At 44.7% G+C, this 21,872-nt stretch overlaps 1 protein-coding gene across 1 annotated transcript; it reads right to left on the bottom strand.

Moving 5' to 3' along the window:
* Positions 1-2,869: 2,869 nt before the first annotated feature.
* LOC139336013 (period circadian protein homolog 2-like) lies at positions 2,870-20,821 on the bottom strand. Its single transcript, XM_070969850.1, has 22 exons — positions 20,667-20,821; positions 16,416-16,991; positions 14,221-14,313; positions 13,736-13,890; positions 13,453-13,574; positions 13,150-13,351; positions 12,169-12,220; positions 11,323-11,465; positions 11,034-11,112; positions 10,836-10,942; positions 10,573-10,726; positions 10,350-10,458; positions 9,972-10,245; positions 9,661-9,820; positions 9,400-9,524; positions 9,020-9,217; positions 8,641-8,886; positions 7,180-8,345; positions 6,816-7,038; positions 6,400-6,637; positions 6,063-6,213; positions 2,870-5,792 (listed from the first exon to the last, which is right to left on the bottom strand). The coding sequence occupies exons 2-22, from the start codon at positions 16,868-16,870 to the stop codon at positions 5,640-5,642; spliced, it is 4,605 nt and encodes a 1,534-aa protein (XP_070825951.1). The 5' UTR covers positions 16,871-16,991; positions 20,667-20,821; the 3' UTR covers positions 2,870-5,639.
* Between the last annotated feature and the right edge of the window lie 1,051 nt (positions 20,822-21,872).

Genomic DNA, 21,872 nt, shown 5'->3' with positions numbered 1-21,872 from the left:
GCCAGTGAAACGTTTGTGATATGCACAATTACATTCTTTGTGTGCCCTTTTTTGCCATGATCATAAGCAAGGCATTCAGACCTCCGTCCCTCCTCACCACGAGGACATGAAAGAGTCGCGCCTCGCCAGGTGTTATCACTCTCACCTCACACACTAAGAGCGCCCTGACACCGGACTGTTACATCCTGTCTGGACCAGAGATCATCGTCGACGCGCCGGCGGCTCCTCAGTTCCTGCCATCAAACCAAGTAGAGAAGAATCGGTCTTAATAACGTGAAGATCGTAATAACGTATTTAAGGTCTAATCTTTACGCATGGTTCATGTCTGCCTGTTGTCAGATCATGCTGGATGGAGCCTTGAAGGATTAGTGAACAACCGGGTTCAGGCGGAGGTGTAGTTGGGGTAGGTGGTGGTGTAGTTGGGGGTGGGGTGGACCTGGGTGTGAATGTCGGAGGAAGCACATGGGAGCGGATGAGACACGGTGATCAAAGCTGGACCATTTGACAGAGGAGCGTCAAATGCGCTCAGTCATAGAGGACATAAGCTGGCCCGGTTCTTCAAAGGGGCCACACACACACACACACACACACACACACACACACACACACACACACACACACACACACACACACACACACACACACACACACAGGCTGCTGCTGCTGCTGCTGCTGCTGAAACACACGAGTTTTGACTGACACTTGATCGTCAGGCTGGTAAAGACTATCAGACGTGCAGCCCTGTGTGGGATCCAGAGTAAAGCGCAGTGATGGAGAAAGTGTTCAGATCGTTTACTGAGCAGACTGTCTCCAGGTCAGTGTGAAATACTCCAACTAAAAGCCCACAGTGAAAGTAGAGTCAGTAAAACTAATTGCTTCCTACCAAGATGAATATTTGGTGTCACCAAACGCTTTTTTACAACCTGGAAACACAAACGTTGTTTCTATTTATTTTTGCCTATGACTTCCCTAGAATGACTTCATAAACAATGTGATAAAGAAACCCTTCAAGTTTGCTTTATTATTTCTAGCATTCTACTTTTGCAGCTGGTCTGGAATTCATGCTGTAACAGAGGTGTATTTCTAAATCTTGGCCAAGTTCAACAGGACATGAAGCTACTGTTTGTTTCAGCTGTCACCAAAGTTCAGCACAGCTGTCTTTTACTGGAACAATTATATCTTCTTTCATTCTATTTCTGGCCTTTTGTCAAGCCAGACCCTGTTTCAGATGGAGTAAATTAAATTACACTATCCATTAGTCCCCAAACACACCAGCCATTGTAATCTTGGGCCGCTGTGTGGTTGGAAACCGTAGAGTGTGTATGTTTGGGTGTATAAAAGGAAGCAGGTGGATGAATGGGTGTGGATGTTGCTTTTAAGGACCCCTAAGGAAAATTAAGTTACAGTCACACCACATTCTGTCTGGTCAAACTAACATGACTGAACTGAAACCTTGAATAAAGCCTAAACTAACCTTAAAAAATCTAAACATGTAGCCTGAACACACCAATCGATTCCCCTGATATAAATTCATAGTATTATGAGAAGTAGGGAATCACTTTTAGGATTTTCTATAAAATGGTGTGTTTTAGGGTATTCATGACTGTGGGAATTCTTCCCACCATCAAACCCCTGCAGGTCACCACAATCTGCCAACTGAAAGCAGCAGATGACAGACGGACCACACCACCAGATTTAGATTTAATGGGAAAAAAGGTGAAAAAAAAATCAGGACAGAGGTCTAAATGCATCAGCTGTGGGTTTGTGAGCGTGCATATGAATTCTGAGGTTAAAGGTCAGTGCAGCGCAACAGTTGGCGTGAGAGCGATTCAACGGCAGAGGCGAACATATGGTGCTGAAACAGATCCCCGGGGGAACCCCGCCATCCCATCGCAACTGTCTTTGACTGTGAGAGAACCATCACTTCCTATTGGGCAGCAGCAGCAGCAGCAGCTTTTATGTATGCAAGACACAACGCACTTTAGAACAGCATAGATCTAAGATGATAGATTCATCAACAAAATCATTTTTCTGAGTGACAAAATGTGCACCAGTTAAAGGGAAACCTGTTCTATACATAATTCAAGGCTCCACTACATTATAAAGTATAGCATGAGTTGATTTGCCTTTACTAATCCTCTCATATTTGTCAGTGTGGTGAAATCTGAAAAAGAATTCCTCTTCCTTCCTCCCTGTCCTGTTCCTGTGGATGCACATTATGTTTTGAGCTGTCATTTGGCTGCCTAATCAGACATTGTATCTACAGCTGATCAAAACAAACCCTAGCTGGCCCAACTGGCCTGATAAGCAGCTTCATGCCATCTGCTTTTCTATAGAGCTGTGATGAATAACTGATTGAAAGAAAACAGATTTTTCAAGCAGAAAATGGCAAAACAGTACATGGTTCCAGGTTCTCAAATGTGAGAATTTGCTGTTTCATCTTGGTCTACATTATGATAAAATAATTCTGTTTCAGCTGTTAGACTGAGAAAAAAGACACCTAAACATGTCACCTCGTATTCTGGGACATTTCATAGACCAGGTGTCTTTAACTTTTCCACACATATATTACAAAAGAAAGGTTATATTTCATATATGAAGTTGCGATTAGTCTACAAGGTCATCAGATGCTCACTCTTACCATCCAATAATGTAGACATAGCCAAGCATGTTAGCAAAAGACATAGCAAAGCAAGCGGAATAATGTAGTGAAGCTAGCCTAGCTGAGCTAACTAATATGCTGTGCTTGCCTGCATGCATGTGATTGATTAGTGTAAACATCACTGTTTCTGTCTTCTTCCAGCCATCAGTGTCCAGCCCTAAAACGCTGAGCAGTGAGCAGGAAAACAACTCACCTGAGCCACACAGCTTAGATTTCTGTAGTTTTATTACAACATTGTTTCCATGTCTCAAACACATCTTCTCACCTACAAAAATACACTGAGCCGTGCTAGTTAAACATAATACAGACTCACACAGTGGCAATGAAACAAATTTACATGACCGCGCACAGCATCATGTGCCAGTACCGTGTATGCATTTACATGTCAGGGGGCTTCCAACAACCCACCAGAGTGTAAGTCATTTAGAAATGGTTTTGCTCGATAAGAAAGGTAAGGCTTAAACACAAGTGCAGCATCATTCTCCGGCTTACTCTCCAGCATTCAGAGCAGCTCATTTTCACATTTCAGTTTCCAAATGAATGAACAACATTCTTGCTTCCTTAATGGTTTACACACAGGTGAGTGTTGGAACGGCCCCTCAAGATATTCTGCACAGAAAAGAGACAACGGACAGAGACAGACTGTAGTTTTAAAGGTGGTGACAGGCGCCTGTCCTCCCCGCGCATTCATTCATTCATAGAGACAGAAAGCAGACAGGAGGAATCCATAAACCTCTGCTCGTTTCTTATCGGAATCACTGAAGTATCTGACCATTCTGTCCTTTGTGCTTTGCCCACACGTGCAGACATTCTGCATCCTGCTTACAGTAACACGACCTGGGATTTAGTAGAGGTAGGATCCGTCCCCGGCGACACTCAAAGCTCATACTTTTGTCAGACAAATACAATACACAAGAGAAAAAATAGAAAAATAGAAAAGTTCTGACAAGTGAGCAAAAAAAAAAAAAAAACAGAACAAAACAAAACACAAACAAACTGAAAGAAAATCATGACAACAAAGCCAGTGAGATGCTCTTGGTCCAGTCTGTGTTACATTCACAAGCCCAGCAGTTTCTCTGCTGTAGCACCAGAGTTGTTCCCAGTTCTCCTACTGATTACCTCGACGTCTTGGCTGGATCACAGTTTCCTTAACACTTCATGTGAGACGATGAGGGGCTTGCATGGTTGCTAATGCACGCATGTCGCCATTTCCTGCGTAACCTGGGGTTCCATGGAAGGTCACTCAGGCAACACGGTCCCCTTATTTGCTACAATTGTAATGCTGTTTGCCCACCATAATCTACAGTACATTTCAGTGCTGATGCTTAGTATCGACCTCTGATAAGAACAAGGTATCACACAACACTCTGACCAAAAGCTTTTAAATTACAAAGGGATCTGAACTGCTGCACACACACACACATCTGCAGAGACTTTATGGTGGAGCATGAAATATGCCAGTATTGTAAAAAAAAAAAAAGTTTCTTGGTGAGGTAAAGCAGTATACATTTATATTTTGTAATCCATAAAAATAGAAAATGAGCAAATGAAATGTCTCTGAAAAGGGTGCAAGTGGAGACAAATCATTTTTCTTAATATATAAATTCCTAAAACAGCCCTGGCTTGTTCTAAAAACTGCATTTTGTAGAGTCTAAAATGAATATTACACAACAGTTTTGGTAATATTCTGCGTTGTACATGGACATACTTTTCTTTTAAAAGAAGAAAACAAAATGTGTCATATCAGGTACAAATCGGAGGTGAAAAGGAAGTGCTCATCCCAAGGATTTAGTCTGTATAACCGCCCTTCTTTAGACCTCTTCTTTTCATGCGTGGATTTTCGGACGTTGACTGTTTTCTAGAAGAAAAAATATTTCAGCAGCATTATCTGTGATGTTCCCCGCTTCTTCATAGCACCTGTGCTGTTTGCAGGTCGGCCTACAACTCTTTGAGGCTAAGCAATGAACTGGCTCCAGATCTTAGATCTCAGAGTAAACTGACTCTAAATATACTGTGGAGCTCACCGTCAACGCCTGTAAAATCTTCATATATAGCACTGACGTTTAGCTGAATAGATTTCACTTTGGCTTAAAAAACCTATTCTAGATATAATATATGGGAGAAAATAAATAAGATATTTGATTCAGGGAATATCTTGCCCCATATATCAGATTGTCATTGTTCTGAAATGTTGTACTCGGCCTCGTGTTGGCTGTCGACTCAGGCTCTTTCGCTGCTGTGTGCCTGGATACTGCAAATGCTCAGGCCCCTGAAAAGTGGGAGCCCCCCTGCCTTTTGACTGGGACTACATCATCCAATAAGCACCACAACAATTTGACATCTTCCTCTGGGGAAATAAAGGAAATCCTGGGGTTTGAAAGACTTCAGTGGGACCATGTGGCAAATTAAGAAAACACAAAGATTTAAAGAGCATGCTGGGCTCTTCGTTGATAACATCTCTAAATTGTTGAATGACAATTATTTTGTCAATATATAGAGATTTTTTAAATCTACTATATTTATAAGATGTCCATAAACTATTACATTTTGTCTTTTTTTAGAATAATACCTGCTCATGTTGCTGTAAAGCTCTGCCTCTGATGGGAAATAATTAAATAAAAATATATATATATATATCTGGGAGGCCAAAGGTCACCCACTACACAGGCTGGGTCCAGATCATTTCAGTGAGCTGGCAAAAGAACTACATGAGAGTCATGTACACAAAGACCCTCATAAAGCATTACTGCCCCCCGTGTGGGCCCCATAAGAACTTAACTTCAGCAGCAGTCCTTTGCACAACACACATGAACATACGAGCGGCACACATTCTCATATTCACCACAATGGCAACACAGAGGTTTGCTTGAGTTCATGTTGTGTGTATTTGTCCCTCGTCCATGTTGTGTTTGTGTGTGGGTGCATCATCAGGGTCCATGGCTTGTCAAATGTGTCCCCCTGCTGGCCGCGTGTTTGTTCAGGAGCCAGTGTCTGGCTGAGGCTGAGACTCTGATTGGCTCTGGGTATTCCGACTCTCTTGGTTCAGGTCCTCACCCAGCTCGTTCATATCAATGTCTGGCAGGTCCTCCTCGATGGGGGCTGCGGCTGAATCCTCACAGTACACACACTCCTAAACACAAACACAAAGCTCATATTAGATATAATTCCATTTGACTATTTTGTATGGTGGTTTTCATCTTATCCTCCAACTGATGTCAACACCATGATCTTTATTTCAGAGTTTCATTTGTGCATCAGCTCAGCTAGCATTAGCTTTGTTGCGATACAGAAGACTGTTTTGCTTCTCGCTGGTCTATATGTGTGTGTGTTGCTGCTTTATGTTAACGTGGAAAGAATCTATGCTGCTGCAAAGTGATTTCTGAGAGTGTGTGGTCCTGACCTTCACATTGATAGCAGCAGGTAGGCCTCCCCTCCTCATCCAAGGGTGTTCCTCCACGAGCTCTCGTCGCTGGTCTGAGGAGAAGTGAGGCTGGCTCTTCTGCATCTCTTTCAGCCTCTCCTTGTCTTCTCGCAGAACCTTCTGAATGTCCCTAAGAATCAGAAAACACACACATTACAGTTTACAAACAGGTTGATACATATAATCCACACAAATCTGACACAATCACAGCATAAAAGACAGGTCTCTAATGTAAAATAAACTGATAACATCTAAATAAGATTTATACTTGGCATTTGTTTGAAATTCTGTCACAATCTCTCCTCCAGGGTCTTACCTGGATGGCATTTGATATGTCATCATGACCTTGTCGTCAGCATTGGCCATCAGCAGCCAGAGGGGCTCCTGGAGAACATATTTGATAAAATGGTCCCCGTCTCCGTGTGTTGAGACTTTGGACTGCAGCTGGCTGCCTTCAGAGCCTCCTGCGCCTCTCATCTTGGCTTTGGCTTTGGCCTTGGGGTCTTGTTCCAGGGAGTCAACACTGCCAAAATATTTACTTGTGTTCCTGCTCCCTGTATACAATTTTGGAGAGACAGGAAAATAGACACATATGTGTTTTTTAACATGAAATGGCAAATTTACATACCAACCAATCAGAAACTATCAATATCATAAAGTAGCATGAATAAAAGTTACGTTTACCCAGTGGGTAGAAATGCTCTTGTCAAGCCTGAGTGTTCTTCTACTGACCTGTTCCACTACCAGAAGCTCCACTTGCTGATCGACCACAGCCTGAGCCCGATCCTGAGCCAGATCCAGAGCCTGATCCTGAGCCCAATCCCGAGCCCATGGAGCCAGAGGTGGCTGATCCAGTGCCAGAGTGGGAGTCTTCCTGCTCCTGCAGCAGCATGTCCAGCAAGTCGCAGGAGGAGGAGTTACCATCGCTGTGAGCCCCATCTCCTGGAGAGTCCACCTGAGACACAAGGCAGCAAACCATAAGAAATAAACCCTCACACTTCAGTGAGGAACTGACAGGCTTTATGTGTTGGTATGTATATGTCTTTATAAGACAGATACTGTCTCTCTCTATCACCCTGTTGACCCTGTCCCTCACCTGTTGGACGTTTTCACTCTTTACTGTGCCTCTGTTCTTGTCTGCTGCTGTACTGATGTTTCCTCCTGCAGAGGGCGCTGTGCTGTCCTGCCGTTCCACTGAGCGCTGTCCCTCCTCCATGCTCAGCAGATTGAGCTGCAGGGGTGAGCTGCACCGTGACTCAAACAGCGGTGGTGACGTGGTGGGCTCCCTTGCTCCAGAGGCTGGGGTGGAGGAGCGTGATGCTGCCCCCTCTCGGGCCAGGACTTTGGGGGGCTCCGAGGCTAGACTGTAAGAGAAGGGCTGAGCTGGATATGGGGCTTGGGCCACAAACTGAGTCTGCACTGGGAAAGAAGGCTGGGCAGCGAAGGGCTGCTGAGCAGTGTAGGCTGTCTGAGGGGCCTGGAAAGGTTGCTGGGCAGTGAAGGCTGTCTGAGGGGCCTGGAAAGGCTGCTGGGTGGTGTATGCTGTCTGGGGGGCCTGGAAAGGCTGCTGGGCAGTGAAGGCCGTCTGAGGGGCCTGGAAAGGCTGCTGGGCAGTGTAGGGGGTCTGAGTCGTTTGGAATGGCTGCTGAGGGCTAAAGGCAGTCTGCACGGGAAACGGCTGTTGGCTGGTGTAGGGGGGCTGTGTTTGCATGGTGTAAGCCGGCTGTGGGGGCTGAAAGGGCTGCTGTGTAGTGTATGCAGGTTGTGTCTGGGTCTGCTCAGGAAAAAACCTTAGTCTAGGAGCAGCCCCCAGCTGCCCTATCTGGCCTAACTGCCCCATCTGGGAGAAGAGGTAATTGGGCAGCACCAGAGCCACCACAGGTGTAACAATGGGTGCAGAAAATGGTGTGGCAGAAGTTGGGGCTTGGGTACTCTGACCATCTCCAAAGCCTGTGGAAAGGGAGGGGTCAGGGACGGGGGCCTGAGCCGGGGCCGGAGGCGCAGTGGGGTAGAGTGGGTATGCAGGCACCATGGCTGGGTAGGAGACATTAAAAGCAGATTGAGATGCTTCTGATGGGGACCACGAGGTTTGGTTGAGACCCTGGAGAGGGGGCCGGGGTTTGCGGTTTAACACAGCGCTGTCTGACGAATCAGGATGCTTCTTCCGCGGCTTCTTGGACTTCCTGTTGCGGGTGCCCTTTTTGGCAGTGGTCTCAGGCCTGGTGGTGCCCTGTTTGGCTGCTCCTCGCAGACCAGATGATTCTGAGATGACATACGGAGACGTAAGAGGTTTGTTTTTCAGGTGTGGCAAAAAGGGTTACAGCCGTTTGTGAACTGAAAGCTTGGCTCAACAGCAAAGAGTTAGGAACTAGCCCGGCTAGGATTATTTTGAAATGATCACTGAATTATATGCAGTGCATTTGCAGTAAAGAATATCCAAGTATAGAACCAGGTACTGTGTGAAACCTTCAATTAGGACATTACATCAGATATATTTTGATGTAACAGCCACAAATAAAAGTAAAAGCAAATTAACCATTTAAGTCTCGTGGTGTACCTTCAGCATTGGCCGGCCCTCTCTGCTTGTGCAAATATGTGGAACAGTCCCTCTGGAACGACCTGGCATTGTGGACATCTCGGCAGCGGGTGAGGAAGGCCTGCTCTTCTTTCTGGGTGTGTGCAGCCAGCACCTGTTTGGTCAGTCCCAGGCGCTTGTAGGCCTCCTTCTCCTGGCTGGGTGGAGAAACCACGCTGACAGGCAGAGCTGGGGGTGCGGGGCTCTCTGCCACGTCCTCAATAATCTCTATAGAAGGAAATCCGACCATAATCATCAGTCAAACAGTTGGATGAATACACACCATAAGACTTTCCAGTTATCTTTCTGCACCTAAGTCTTCAACATTTCCTTTATTAAACAACCGGACACCAACACTCACCAGACTCTGGCTGGGGTTTTTTGTCTCCCACATGGACGATGGTGCTGCTGTAGCTGCACTGTGAGGTGATGGACACCACACTCTCAGCCTTACTGGACAGGGTGAGGGGTGCCAAGGGCCCCCCCACCACAGCAGCTGCTGGCTTCTTTGGTGCTTTCATGTTTGACAGGCCTGGCTGGGCATCAAGCATCAAAGGGTCTGGATGGGGAGAGAGAAATCCTCTGTTAGCTGCAAGCCATAGATGATTACAGCCTAATTAAAAGAGTAAAGCGGGTGAAACCAAGTGAAGTATCAAAACAGTGAATCTAATACTCTAAATAGTGTGTGTGAGATGTCTATGTGCGCAAAGATGCATGATGTGTACATGCCTGGGTTTGTACCTTGAGGCACTTGCATGCCATCCTCTGAGCCCTTCTTGTCATCGTCTGAGTTGGAGGAGGTGGTGTTAGAGGAGAACTGGTACTTCCTCTTCACTGTGATGGGGATGTTACAACTCTCAAGGTACCTGGGAAAAAGAAAGTGATTTACCATCATCATTTAAATCATTTCTTCGTTGAGTTTAGAGAACAATCACTGTCATTATATAAGCACACATACAGGCCATATCGCCTAACCCTGTCATCACTCAACACAAACCTTACCTGATGACACTGTCGAGGCAGCTGATCTGCTGGTAAGAGTGGACAGTTTGGTCTTTGCAGGGGAAGTCCTCCATGCTGGCTGCAGTACTGTCTCTGACCTGCAGATGGGGCGCTGAGTCCTTCAGACGCACTACTGGACTCTTCTGAGCTTGAGCTGCTGCTGGAGGGCAAGAGATGAGAAAATGATCGAAATGTTTTTGATGGACAACTTTTTAGACATATTGATGTTGACTAAGTCATTCCCTGTGATGAGCTTTGGGTCAAAGCAGCCACAGAATGGTGTTTGTTTGGTGATATTAATCTAAACTCACTGTCAGTGGTCTTCTTCTGCTCAGGCTTGAATGGCGATGATGCGGGGGACGGGGAGCGCAGGCTGACCTGGGAGTCCTGGTTCTTCAGCATGTGGACCCCTTTACAAATCTCCTGGAACGTCCTGGGAGGCTTGGCCTTGCCCGTCTCTTCTGCTGTATTCCCTGTAGTGACATTTCCATTGCTCTCACTGGATGAGCTGATGCTCACCTGCTGCTCATGGGAACCATTGCTGCCATGGCTTCCATAACCGCTAGAGCCCATGTTGTGGATTGGCTGAGGAGAGAGAAAGTTGTTACAGAAACTGACAGATGAGTATATGAAAATGTGTTATTTCAAGTTCCCATGAAATCCAAAAAGACATATGTGTGTGTGCATACTTGGAGTAGCAGCCTGTGGATCTGTTCACTGATTTCCTGGATGTCTGAGTCCATGATCTTGCCTCCATGGAAAGCGGGTGCTGCAAAAACATCTTCATTCACAGGACCCCTGAAAAGCACACACACCACTGTCATCTAGCATGTTCAAAGTGATATACATCCCAACTTATCGCTACTGGTGGGAAGAAAACCTAAACTAAAACAACAAATTAGGTATACTCACATGCGGACTTTGTGCCTGCCAATGACAAAGGAGACCTTGCGGCTCCAGGGGTTGACAAAGCTGGACCAGCTGGTGTCGATGGTGATGTACTCGCCATTTCTTGCACAGAAACGGATCGAGGAGTGATCGAACGGCTGACCTGCACACTGCAAAACTGTTCGCAAAGGAGGGTAGAGTGTGTGTGAGAGACAGCTGAGCAACATGAATGGACTGCACTGACACCGTGTTGATTGGGGAAACAAGTGAATAAAAGGGATTATTACTTTTGCGATGCACAGCAAGCATCAAGGGTCGGTCACTTGGGTGCAGATTAAGTAGCACAGGGGTCCCGATCAGGTCCTGAGGGAGGTAACCCAAGAGAGGAACAGCCCTGATGGAGAAACAACAACGTGTTAAAGACATTAATAACACATGAGCGCAATAGGCGGAGTCCTGCAGGGGTGGGGGCACAGTCCACTCACCTCTCATCCACATCCTGGAATACACAGTTAGGGGTGTGTGTGGTGGTGAAGATACGCTTGTCAGGAGGGATTCTGGGTGCTGTGGAGAGAGAAGAATTTAAAAAAAATAATGAATTGGACAGTAAGACAAACAAGCAAACAGTGATCATTTAACATGTACAGTACCATGTTTCTATTTTATCTATATACACCCAGAAAGTGTGTGCGTGTTATGTTTCAGTGAGGCAATGTAGTAAAACAAACATTACAAATGTCTCTGAACGCCTGAGAATGAGGTCGCAGGCCTCACCTTCATATCCGGAGTGCACCCTCTCAGCCAGCAGGAGGCAGCAGAACTGTTCTTCAGCCGCCTCAGCATCCTGGACTTTCATCAGGTAAGGAGTCATACGGAAAGGGTAGTACTGGAGATCCCCTTCTCGCTCCTTATTACCACTGCAACACGCACGCACGCACGCACGCACGCACGCACGCACGCACACACACACACACACACACACACACACACACACACACACACACACACACACACTATTACAATCCTGTTTCACAGTGTCATAGTATGACATCAAGATTTAGCTTTATCATTCTGAATAGAGTCAGCTCACATTTGATGTCTATCATAATTACTCTGATCTAATAAGTCACAGTACACTGGAGTGATTATTAAGTAAGACCTAACGGTCTGACACATCAGCTCCTGAAACTCGTACCTGATTTAAATGTATGAATGTAATAATGACCTAATATGTAATAATGCAATGAAGGCTAAAGAAAGTGGAACTGGTTTAAACCCTCCTGCTTTTCATTAATGACATACATTTAGATAAAATGCTATTTTTATTTTTCTTGCTGTAAAGGTTTGATTTTGGGGTAGTAATAATCATCCTGCATTTATTTCCTGAAAGTTATTTCCACATCATAACATGATCCCAGTACATTTTCACCTTTTATCCGAAACTGTAGCTGTAACACCCAATCTGGCCACTAGATGGAGAAACAGCTTAAAAGCTCACAGCTGCTGACTTCCTCCCTCCTCTCAGTCGCCCTCTCTCTTGCTTATCAACTCTGTGTTGACTCAGAGCTTGTTTGAGCAGGAAACTATGGGTCAGAGAAGCTGCCGGCCACTGTCACTCACCTGATGCGGCAAAAGAAGGATTTCTCCTGCATGCACTCCGTGGGAGACGACTCTGAATAAGAGACAGGCAGAGGGTGGAAAGAATGGATCACTAAATGCATCAGACTGACTGCTTCCAAATGACCCATCTGTTAGTAATATATATTCAACCCTCTGCTAACAGGACCTGAGAAGTCTGGTCTCTCTTCCAAAAATGGAAGAGGTCAAGATCAAGGAAGGCATTGTGAGAGTTTCCGACAATTATGCAACTGAAGTTTGAAGATTCAGAGCAGTCTGGGAGTCTTATGTAAAAAATACAGCTACTCAGCCATGGCTTTAACAGCTTGAATTACCCAACAATCCCAGCAGAACAGCTCCCAAATCCCCAAGTGACCACAAGCTGTTTAAGCGAGACTAAGAATCAACCTCAGTTTCGAAAGTGAATTGAAAACCAAAAATAGCATTATAGGAAGAGTGGACGGCTGCAACCAGCTCCAAAACTGAACGATTACATCATTAAACACAGCTGCACGGGAGAGAATGTGACAAACATCAATCAATATAAGGCAATCCAGTAAAAGATTTGAAGCCATAAAAAGTGGAACTTATTGCTTCTGTAGTGGTTTGCATTATGATTTATGCAGGTGCGCCTAATAAACCAGTAACTCTGAGCCTCTGACTGCACCTACATGATGTCTTCAGCAAATGTGTGGAAGGAGTGTGAGGAGGCATGCATTCATTAATGGGTGATTGAGCTTGTTAATGAAATACGTGCTATGTGTGTATGAGCATGTGTGTGTGGGGGTGGGTCAAGTGAAGGAAATAGATGCTCGTGTGTGTGCAGGTGGTTAGGGTCATGCTTCGTGTGGGGTTTCAACGTGCCCTTTGTGTGCGATGGAAATCACACACAAATGATGTTAATTTGAGTGGGATTCAAATTTGGACACAGTTGGACCGAAGACATATTTCCACATAGAGTTTGAGTTAAGAGACAGCTGGTACCTGCTCCAGTGCACATGCTCCATGAGGGCAGGCGGTAAGGCGTGGTGAAGCTGTAGAACACGCTGACGTCCTGAGGCGTCAGGAACTCCACAAACTTGGCATTGTTGAACACTTCCCACTTGCAGTTCAAGATGGACGCCGCTTGGTCCGAGATGTAAACAATCTTCCCCGTGATGAGCGAGACGGCTACAGCAAAAATATCCTGCCGTGGAAAAGATTTAAACAAATCGGTCGATTAGGTGTTTTTCCATTTCAAGATGTTCAAAACAGTATTGCTGTGAGTTGAAGATCGCAGGAGCTTACAGTGTTTTTGAGGGTGTATTCAGAGGTGATGCTGTTGATTTCCTCAATGGTGTAGGAGGACACGTCAAACCCTGGTGGCTGACTGTCATTAATCATCATCATCTGGTAGTATTCCTCATTGGCTGCAGAGAGAAGGCGGATGAACACAGGTCACACACAGTACGAGGTCAGTGAAGAAGATACTACCAAGCTTTATCTCATATTTTCGTTATCTAAGAACATGTTAGTTTATTCACCAACACAATAGTCAATGTCAACGGGAAAACATGCATGTGAGTCTTACCTTTCACCTGCTTGACACATCGCAGCGCGTATTTGAGCGTGTTGAGGGTGCTGGACTTGCCCTTGCTCCTCTTTTCCGACGGCAGGTGCATCTTCAGCTCCTTCAGGGTCTTGAAGAGCTCCTTCTGTGTCTTAGCTTTGGCGGACTGTTCGCTGCTGCAGGGTGCGCATGAGACAGATACACGTGCATCAAAAAAAATGACACGGTGTCACCAATGCTGTCACACTCTGAGAGGAACGGCTTTCCAGCATGCAAGGCAGAATGGGAAGGGGGAGCTTCCAGTATGTAATGGCCAATGGAAAGGGTAAGAGGGGATTGAGTGACAACGTTCTACTGCTGCATGCAAATAGAAACATCTAAGGGGGAATATATAAGTAATGCTCTGATGTCTTTGCTTATTTTCTGTCAAACTTTCAATGTGCATCAAATGGAAAGCATTGCATTGCGATTCAAACCGAACTTTGAAAGGTAAGATGTGCACAAACCTGCAGCCGCTGGTTGAGGGGTTGTCCTGCTCTGAGCTCACCAGACTGAAGGCATTGGAGCTGCTTGGCGGCGAGGGGCTGTGAGAGTTTGAGCTGCAACAACAAACAACATGTCGCGTGATTAGAGGGATACAGAAAGGAGACAAAACAAAATGTACAATTAAACATAGTAAGTGAGTCAAGGACTAGAGTGTGCCTCAAACATATTATCAGTGTGCCCTGTATGTCTACACAAACATGGACAGCAGCTGACGAGGAACAAGCAATGGCACAGATCAAGACAAGGACCTGGCAGTGCGCCACGAAAGAGGATCATCTATAAATATCAAAATCTCTTGGAAAAGTACTTTCCTGATTAGTGGAATCTTGTTTTATATTATTGCTCTAAAGTTGCCTGTCGGTAAAAGGTTAACACACCTTTAATGAGAGTAAGAAACCGCAACAAAAGTTGGTGCCTGTTTTTAATAACTTCTTAACACACCGTGTGCTAAAATGGTAGCATTTGCCAAAGCTATCAAACAGAGCAAGAAAGAAAACATCTACCAATCGTCTTGTATAACATTACGGTGTCAGCCTTTTCAGAAGAAGAGGTAACTACATTTCAACCAGGCAGCAGTTTGCAGCCCTAAAGCTGAAGCTGGCGGGCCACGTCATGCTTTACAATCTCAAAACGGGAAGCAAGTTCAAGCTCCTCAGGTGTCTGTTCAAATGCTGAACTCATTCTGTCATCACATTCCTCAGCACATCATTCCTCACAGGGCCCCAGACTAATGTATTTACACTAGGAGTGCTGCTGCTCCCTACTGAAAATTGAAGGCACATCAGCACAAAATTTAAGAGCAGCACTTAGGTCGACATGCAATGTCACACATTCAGATATTTTTTTCTTTTATCTTAACTATATTACTAATAAATGCATTGGTAATAAAATAAATAAGTAAATAAAGTACATCCTAAAACCAGACATTACAAAAACCACAGCTCTTTCTGTCCTGGGGAGAGTTCAGCTGCTGTTACTGCCTCTGCACAGTGACATCAGGACATGTGATTTGGTTAAACAGTAACTCTTGATTATAAAAGAGATCTGGTCAATAATGCTTGCTCTGGCAGAGTATTCATTTAATAATGTCTAGATTTACTGTACTCCCGGGGGGGAGAGAGAGAGGGTGCGCGAGGGAGGGGGTGTGTCTCCCTCTTCCTCTCCATGGGGTGGATCAGGCCTCATGGGTAAAGTAACAAACGCCATTGTAGTCTACTGAGAAAGTGGTGATAATGACATGATTGCTGTTTTCTTTCTTTTCTTTTTTTTGCTTTGGCAGCCTGTTTTATCAAAATGTGACTAGCATGGGCTCCTGGTGTTTCACATGATGCACTATGACGATTTCCAAAAAGCAAAAAACGCATATTTACAAGTCACATTCGTGCTCCCGGTTATGAAATTAAGTCGCTCTGTCAACAAAAATGGTCGCAAAATGTGACTAAATGGTCACAGAATTTATCTTTGACTTGGAGCCTCAAGTTAGTGGTGGCATTGTAGGGGACTGCATGTTGAGGTGTTTGCAGTGTTTTCTCTACTTCACTGTTGGAAATGGAGGTGGAGAGCTTGGTTATGTAACAGGCGACCCCCAGAGATGGAAATGATAGACAGACGTAGGGGGGCGTGTTAATGAAAGACTGGCATCTTTGAATTGCATATGGTTAATCAACAAACATCAGCCCCCAGCTTTTTAGGATTACAACTGAAACCCACAATTCTTATCAAAGTCACGTAATAATTATCTTCGGGGAGCTAGCAGTGTAGGAGCTACAAGTGTTATTTGAGTGTCACACCATATGATTAATCTCATAACACCTACACAATTGACTATATGTAGACCATGAAGCTGCTTAACTGAAGAATCTGTTCCTGGACAGCGATGGTCTATTCAAGTCATTTCTAAATGAAACTGTGCCAGCGTCATTGTTTCTTTGTCTGTCTCATGATTACAAGTAAAATACCCTCTTCTGTCGTCAGTCCAAAAGGGTCGCTGCTAGACTCCAACAATGACTCAGGCCAGCAATTACTCATACGGGAGAAAATGGCAATTCTATTACATTTTACGAACCATACTTCCGTGACCTAGATGGTCCACTCCCCCATGGTGGAGGGAAAAAATTTAATTTGCTACAATTCAGTGCATTTGATGTACTCTCACCTCTTGTTGCTCCCTGAAGACTCCAAGAGAGCAGAATCCTTGCCATTGCCATTTGAGCTGCCCACAGACTCATTGCCATGGGACTCATTGCCATGGGACTCATTGCCATGGGATTCTGTCCCACTCCCACTCGAGCCGCTGCCACCCATCTCCACATCCTCATGCAAGGGTGGGCGTGGGCGCTTCCTGTCATCATGTGGGGAGCCCGGTGAGGCCGGGTGCTCGTGGCTGCTGTCACTCCCCTCGGAGGCCAATCCTAAGTCGGCTTCCATTTCGACCCCATCCTGCCCGCCGCAACCCTCGTTGTAACTGCTGGCCATGCAGTGAAGTTGGCTGATGGAGCTGCAGGGAGAGCGCCCCTCTTCCTCCGCCTGGAAGCCGACCCTTTCACGGTTCCGTTCGCACCCGTCCAGGGTTGAGTACAGGTAGTGCTTTGGATCACTGTCCTCAGACATGGGATGGACCAAAGGAGTTAAAGATGGGGAATTAGGTTACCTTCCACATGGCAATGCCCTGAAGTGCATGGCAGTGGGATGTGAATAGGGTTGATGCCTCACTCAGGAGTGGGGATGCAGTCTAAAAGAGGGAAATAAAAGACAGATGAAATTACTCAGACAAACCCTTTATAATACAGTGCAGCTCTATAGACAGCAAATCAATAATATAGAAACACAGTCCTAAAATAAGAAGCAATCAATGTGGATTAGAAGCAACCATCCATCCAAAGTACAGCAGTGCACTTTGATGTGATCGGCCTGTGTAGCCTTGGATCTCAACATGTTTAAAAGTCAATGATAAACAAAAGGGCACAGCCACACAGGGCTTGTTGATGTTCACACACACACACACACACACACACACACACACACACACACACACACACACACACACACACACACACACACACACACACACACACACACACACACCAAGGCTTCTGCTATCCATCCTTCAAATGGTCTGCACAGTAAATAGGCCGCCGTTTGGCCTTTCCAGGTAGACATAAGCCCCAGACCAGTGTGATCCAGTTCAGTTTTTCAAAAGAGCTTTTTCACATGAAAGGTGAGTCTGCACAGATGAAAGCACTGAAAAAAACAACACAAACAAAAACCCATGTCTGGAGAGAAGAAAATGCTTTGAAATTATTTGTACCATTCAACTTGCCTCCTTCTGTCCACAGCCAATGACCTGGCCCTTCACAAATCAACTAGTAAACAGATAGGAGGAAAAACTGACAACCAATCTCTGGAGAGAAAATGGCAAATTATAGCAAGGATACTGGTCCCACACAAACAGATGATAAACACATGTGTGGATGCATTGTCCATGCTCACTCAAGTCTAAATCAAATATACATAGCCTTATGTAACACAGTGCAGTGCCCCTGAATCAACCATCAACAACAAAAGATGTGCATTGTCCCTTCAGTACCATTTGCCTTATATCACAACATCATGTTCAATAATTACACAAGTCACCTCAGACAACTTGTGCCAGCATTCACACTAACACAGAGTGGATTTCACTTGTTTGTGACAAACCCCAACTAAATTAAACTATTTACAAGCTTTCAGGGGCATAAAAGTCTTATTTGTCGTCTAAAATAAATGTGATAAAAATACAAAAGCAACAGTTTTCATCAGCTCTGCAGCCTCCTCCTCCTCATCCTACACCCACACCACAGAACAGCAGCAGTCGGAGCTATTTATGTCAGTTAAAGCCATAATAGGAAATACTGGCAGCGGATACTGTAGCCAAACCCAGAATATTTCACTGTTTTTCTGCTATCCAAGATCTGGTTGCAGCTATTTATGTAAGAGTGCACATTCAGCAGCTTGTCTATGCTTCAGTCTTTATATAAGCAGTTTTACATAACTTCTCTAAGTTTTAGGGAAAGGGTTTTCAAGCTTTAAACATTTACAAAAACCCAGCAGTTTCCAGCCACCCACACACCCACTGCCACCTTAGAAAATGACCTGCTTGGAGTTAAACTGAGGTGGAAGGGAAGCTGCACAGGGGACTTTCTATTGGTTACAGCAAATGACCTATCAGGAGAGAGCAAGGAGTGTCAACAAGTTAGAATGGTGTCAGCCAATCAGGAGGAAGTTTGGGTTGACTGCAGGTTGTAATCTGTCACAGGCTTATTATTTCCCTTAGTAAAGAGAAAAAAAGACTGAAAACTCCAGGATTAGCATGTTTAAGCTCATGGTACGGTGCTACATCACATTCACAATATATAAGCCAGCAAGTTATTCACTATTCCTCAGTTTCTTTGCTTGAGACAATGTGAACTGTATGCAGCAGCTACAGACAGCAACAATAAGTGCTACAAAAAGGAGGCTAACACAATGAAACAACTGTCAAACACAATATACATCACGGTCTGTAGCATAAAGTGGTTTGTCACATAAAAATCCTGTACTGTCATAAACAGAATTAACACTTTGAATGTCATAATATTGGCATGTCTGTAACTGTAACACAACACAAACCACACATCCCCATAAGCAACTCTGACCAATTTCCTGTATTTTTTAATCATTTTTAAAGTCCCTAGAAGTTTAAAAGGACATGCAATACAGATGTGATCTTACCGGACAGCCCTTCCTCCAAGAGAAATACTCAACAGACCACAATTAGACAAGTGCTGAATTACAACTTTCTCCCCGGATCATCGAAACTCTTTGAGATCCACACACAGAGACATGTCACTGACAGAGAATAACAGAATGAAGCTGAACTCCCTCTGCTTCCTGCTCAGCCCTGTTTCAGCTAGAGCGCTGATCCACCCAGCACACTAGCACAGATCTCAGGCATTATACAACGCTGCTCCAGTCACATGGATTTGGCTAGAGTGCAGCACAAAGCAGTGGTAGCCTTGTTTCATAAAACCACATGCTTACACTTGTATCCAACCACAGTGCTAGTGAAGGAAACCCTTGAATGAAATGTGAGACAGAAATTCCACAGAGTTAAAGAATAGACTGAAGATGGGATGTAAAACATTGCTCATCATTTCCATAACCCAGTTAATCACAGGGCAAAGCATTTGGCTAATAATGTTACTTGAAGTAACTATAAAAGTATAATTGAATCATTTCATGTTCAGTCCAACTACAGTATTTCATTACAATCTCAATGAGTTACATCACAGTCTCTGCCACTATGCTACATGCTCTTAATCATTACATTTACCTTATACCCCATGAATCATGACAATATCTGTACCACTGTAATAATAACATCTCACAGAATGGCACCTAAGTAACAGTGGGGTAATACGAAGGATTTTCTTTGTATCTAGAGCAATGTGATCAAGTCACCATTTGTATTACAGGAAACTCCCAGCTGCTTTCTGTGGGGTCATTTGGAGGCGACACATTGGCCATGATTAGCTGTCAAAAACATCTCAAGATCCACCTGTGCTGTGATAAAGGTCGATATCCAGATCATATTGGATATTGTGTAATTGTAATGTGATTAACATGCTGACCTAATAATCACAGGTACAGGGCAGTCTTCTGTATGTGTGTATGTGTGTGTGCACAGTAGGCCTCTTAGAGGACTATGAACAGTAGTAAGACAGAAATAAAGGTATTATTAAACTTATTTTGAAAAACGACTTCTGAGCAATTACATTTGACAATAATCTGCCCAGTTTTCTTAAATGAAACCACTGTCTCAGGTAATACATGTGAAAATAAGTCAGTGTAATGTGTCCAATGCTTTCTGGGCCCAACCTACGGGAATTAAAAATTGGCTATAAGACCACTTTAAACGTCAAGGAAAATAACTAAAGGTCTATCACATTTCATACGTAGACAAGCTTTCACAACAGAAAGGTTAAAATACAGAAAATGTGGTAAAAACAAGTTTGTAAAGGGAACAAACACCCCTTCCCCCCCTCTAACTCCCATTGACCTGCTATTCAAAATCCACACACACGTTGACCTGCAATCCACTGCACGGTACACTGACACAGTTATGTAAAAGTAACGATATCGCTGAAAACCCGCAACATAACAGCACCCGCTTGGCCGCTGAGGGGCCACTTCACTAAAACCGACAATTTTCTTTCTCTACGACTGAAAAGAAAACCTCAAACACGCATATTTATGTTATAAAAGTACAATAAGTAGAGCGATCTGGATTTCCGCGCATGCGCACATCGAATTCCGTTATGCAACTTATTTTTTGAGCTCGATTATTCATTCTTACTTCAACGAAAAGGTGCAAATGAAGGAAACCAACCTGTGCTGCCAAAATTTAGATCGCTGCTCTTGTCGTCCTTGGTGTCGAGTAAAAGAAAACTCGAGCAGTGAATGAAACATATACTTAAAACATCCAGCATTCCTCAATGGGAGACCGACTCAGACGGGCTGACACAGTAGTCAACGGGTCCTCCCGGCTCTCTGCGACTCCAGCAAATCGGCGAGCACGGCGCGCGACCTCATTTCAGACTTCGCTTCCCAATTGGCTGGAAACTACGGGTTTCCATGGAGAACGTGACGGAATTACAATAGAGTGAGTTCATTGGTCCAGAGCGCTGTCCGTCGTTTTATATAAACAAGTCATCCACTGCACGTGGAATCCCATGTTGTGTGTATCGTGCGGCGTGAGACAGGGATAGTTACGACTACACCAATGCCGGAATAACGTATCGAGTGTTGATATTACATAAATTTAAAACTCTGAGAAGGAAGCAACCAGGAAACGAAGAACCACACAAAATATCACACAAAAATACATCAACTTCAACCTATTTCTGCTGTTAAGTATGGTGCGCGACACTGTATGCTGTCCTAGACGGAGTTGTATAACTCCTCGTGAGTGCGATGATGTGTCCCGTAAAGGAAGTTATTGCACACATTGATGAATGTTACCACCTTAAAAACATGACGTCTGTTCAGGAAGATGCTTTCCGTGTCTGGAGAGTGTCTGGAAGCGAAGGGGAAAGTTTACGTTCGGTGGCACAGCCGGACAAGTTATCCCATGGTTTCCTGCGTCACGTCTGTCATTGCACTGCTGTGACGCTCCCTTTCTTTGAGAAAGCACGGATAAAATGTCTGCCGGCATGAAGGACCATTATTTGTTGCCTGCCATTTCATAAATGCACATTTGTAGCTTACGAACGAACACGACTGCTACAATCATCTCCAGACATCTCTCCCTGCGCTGCTTGCATGGCCACTCAACTTGTCAATTTCGGCACATACAGATAGAAATGCCTCACAGTCTCACTGTGTGCGAACATAAAAGTGAAAACAAGACAACAACACAGAAGAAACAAGACAGCAAGTGCTCATCGGGCATAATGTCTGGGTGGGATGTGAGTTTACATCCTGGTCTTATTCCACGCAGATCTCTGCTGACCACTGATCAGTCTGTGTGGATGAATGAGACTCTGCCTTGTGCCAGGTTTGCTCATCGCAGTTGGTGAGTGCCGCAGACTGCAGA

Source organism: Chaetodon trifascialis, chromosome 9, assembly GCF_039877785.1.
Source record: "Chaetodon trifascialis isolate fChaTrf1 chromosome 9, fChaTrf1.hap1, whole genome shotgun sequence".
Lineage (NCBI taxonomy): Eukaryota > Metazoa > Chordata > Actinopteri > Chaetodontiformes > Chaetodontidae > Chaetodon > Chaetodon trifascialis.
Note: the sequence above shows the minus strand (reverse complement) of the source record. Positions and strands in the feature narration are given on the sequence as shown.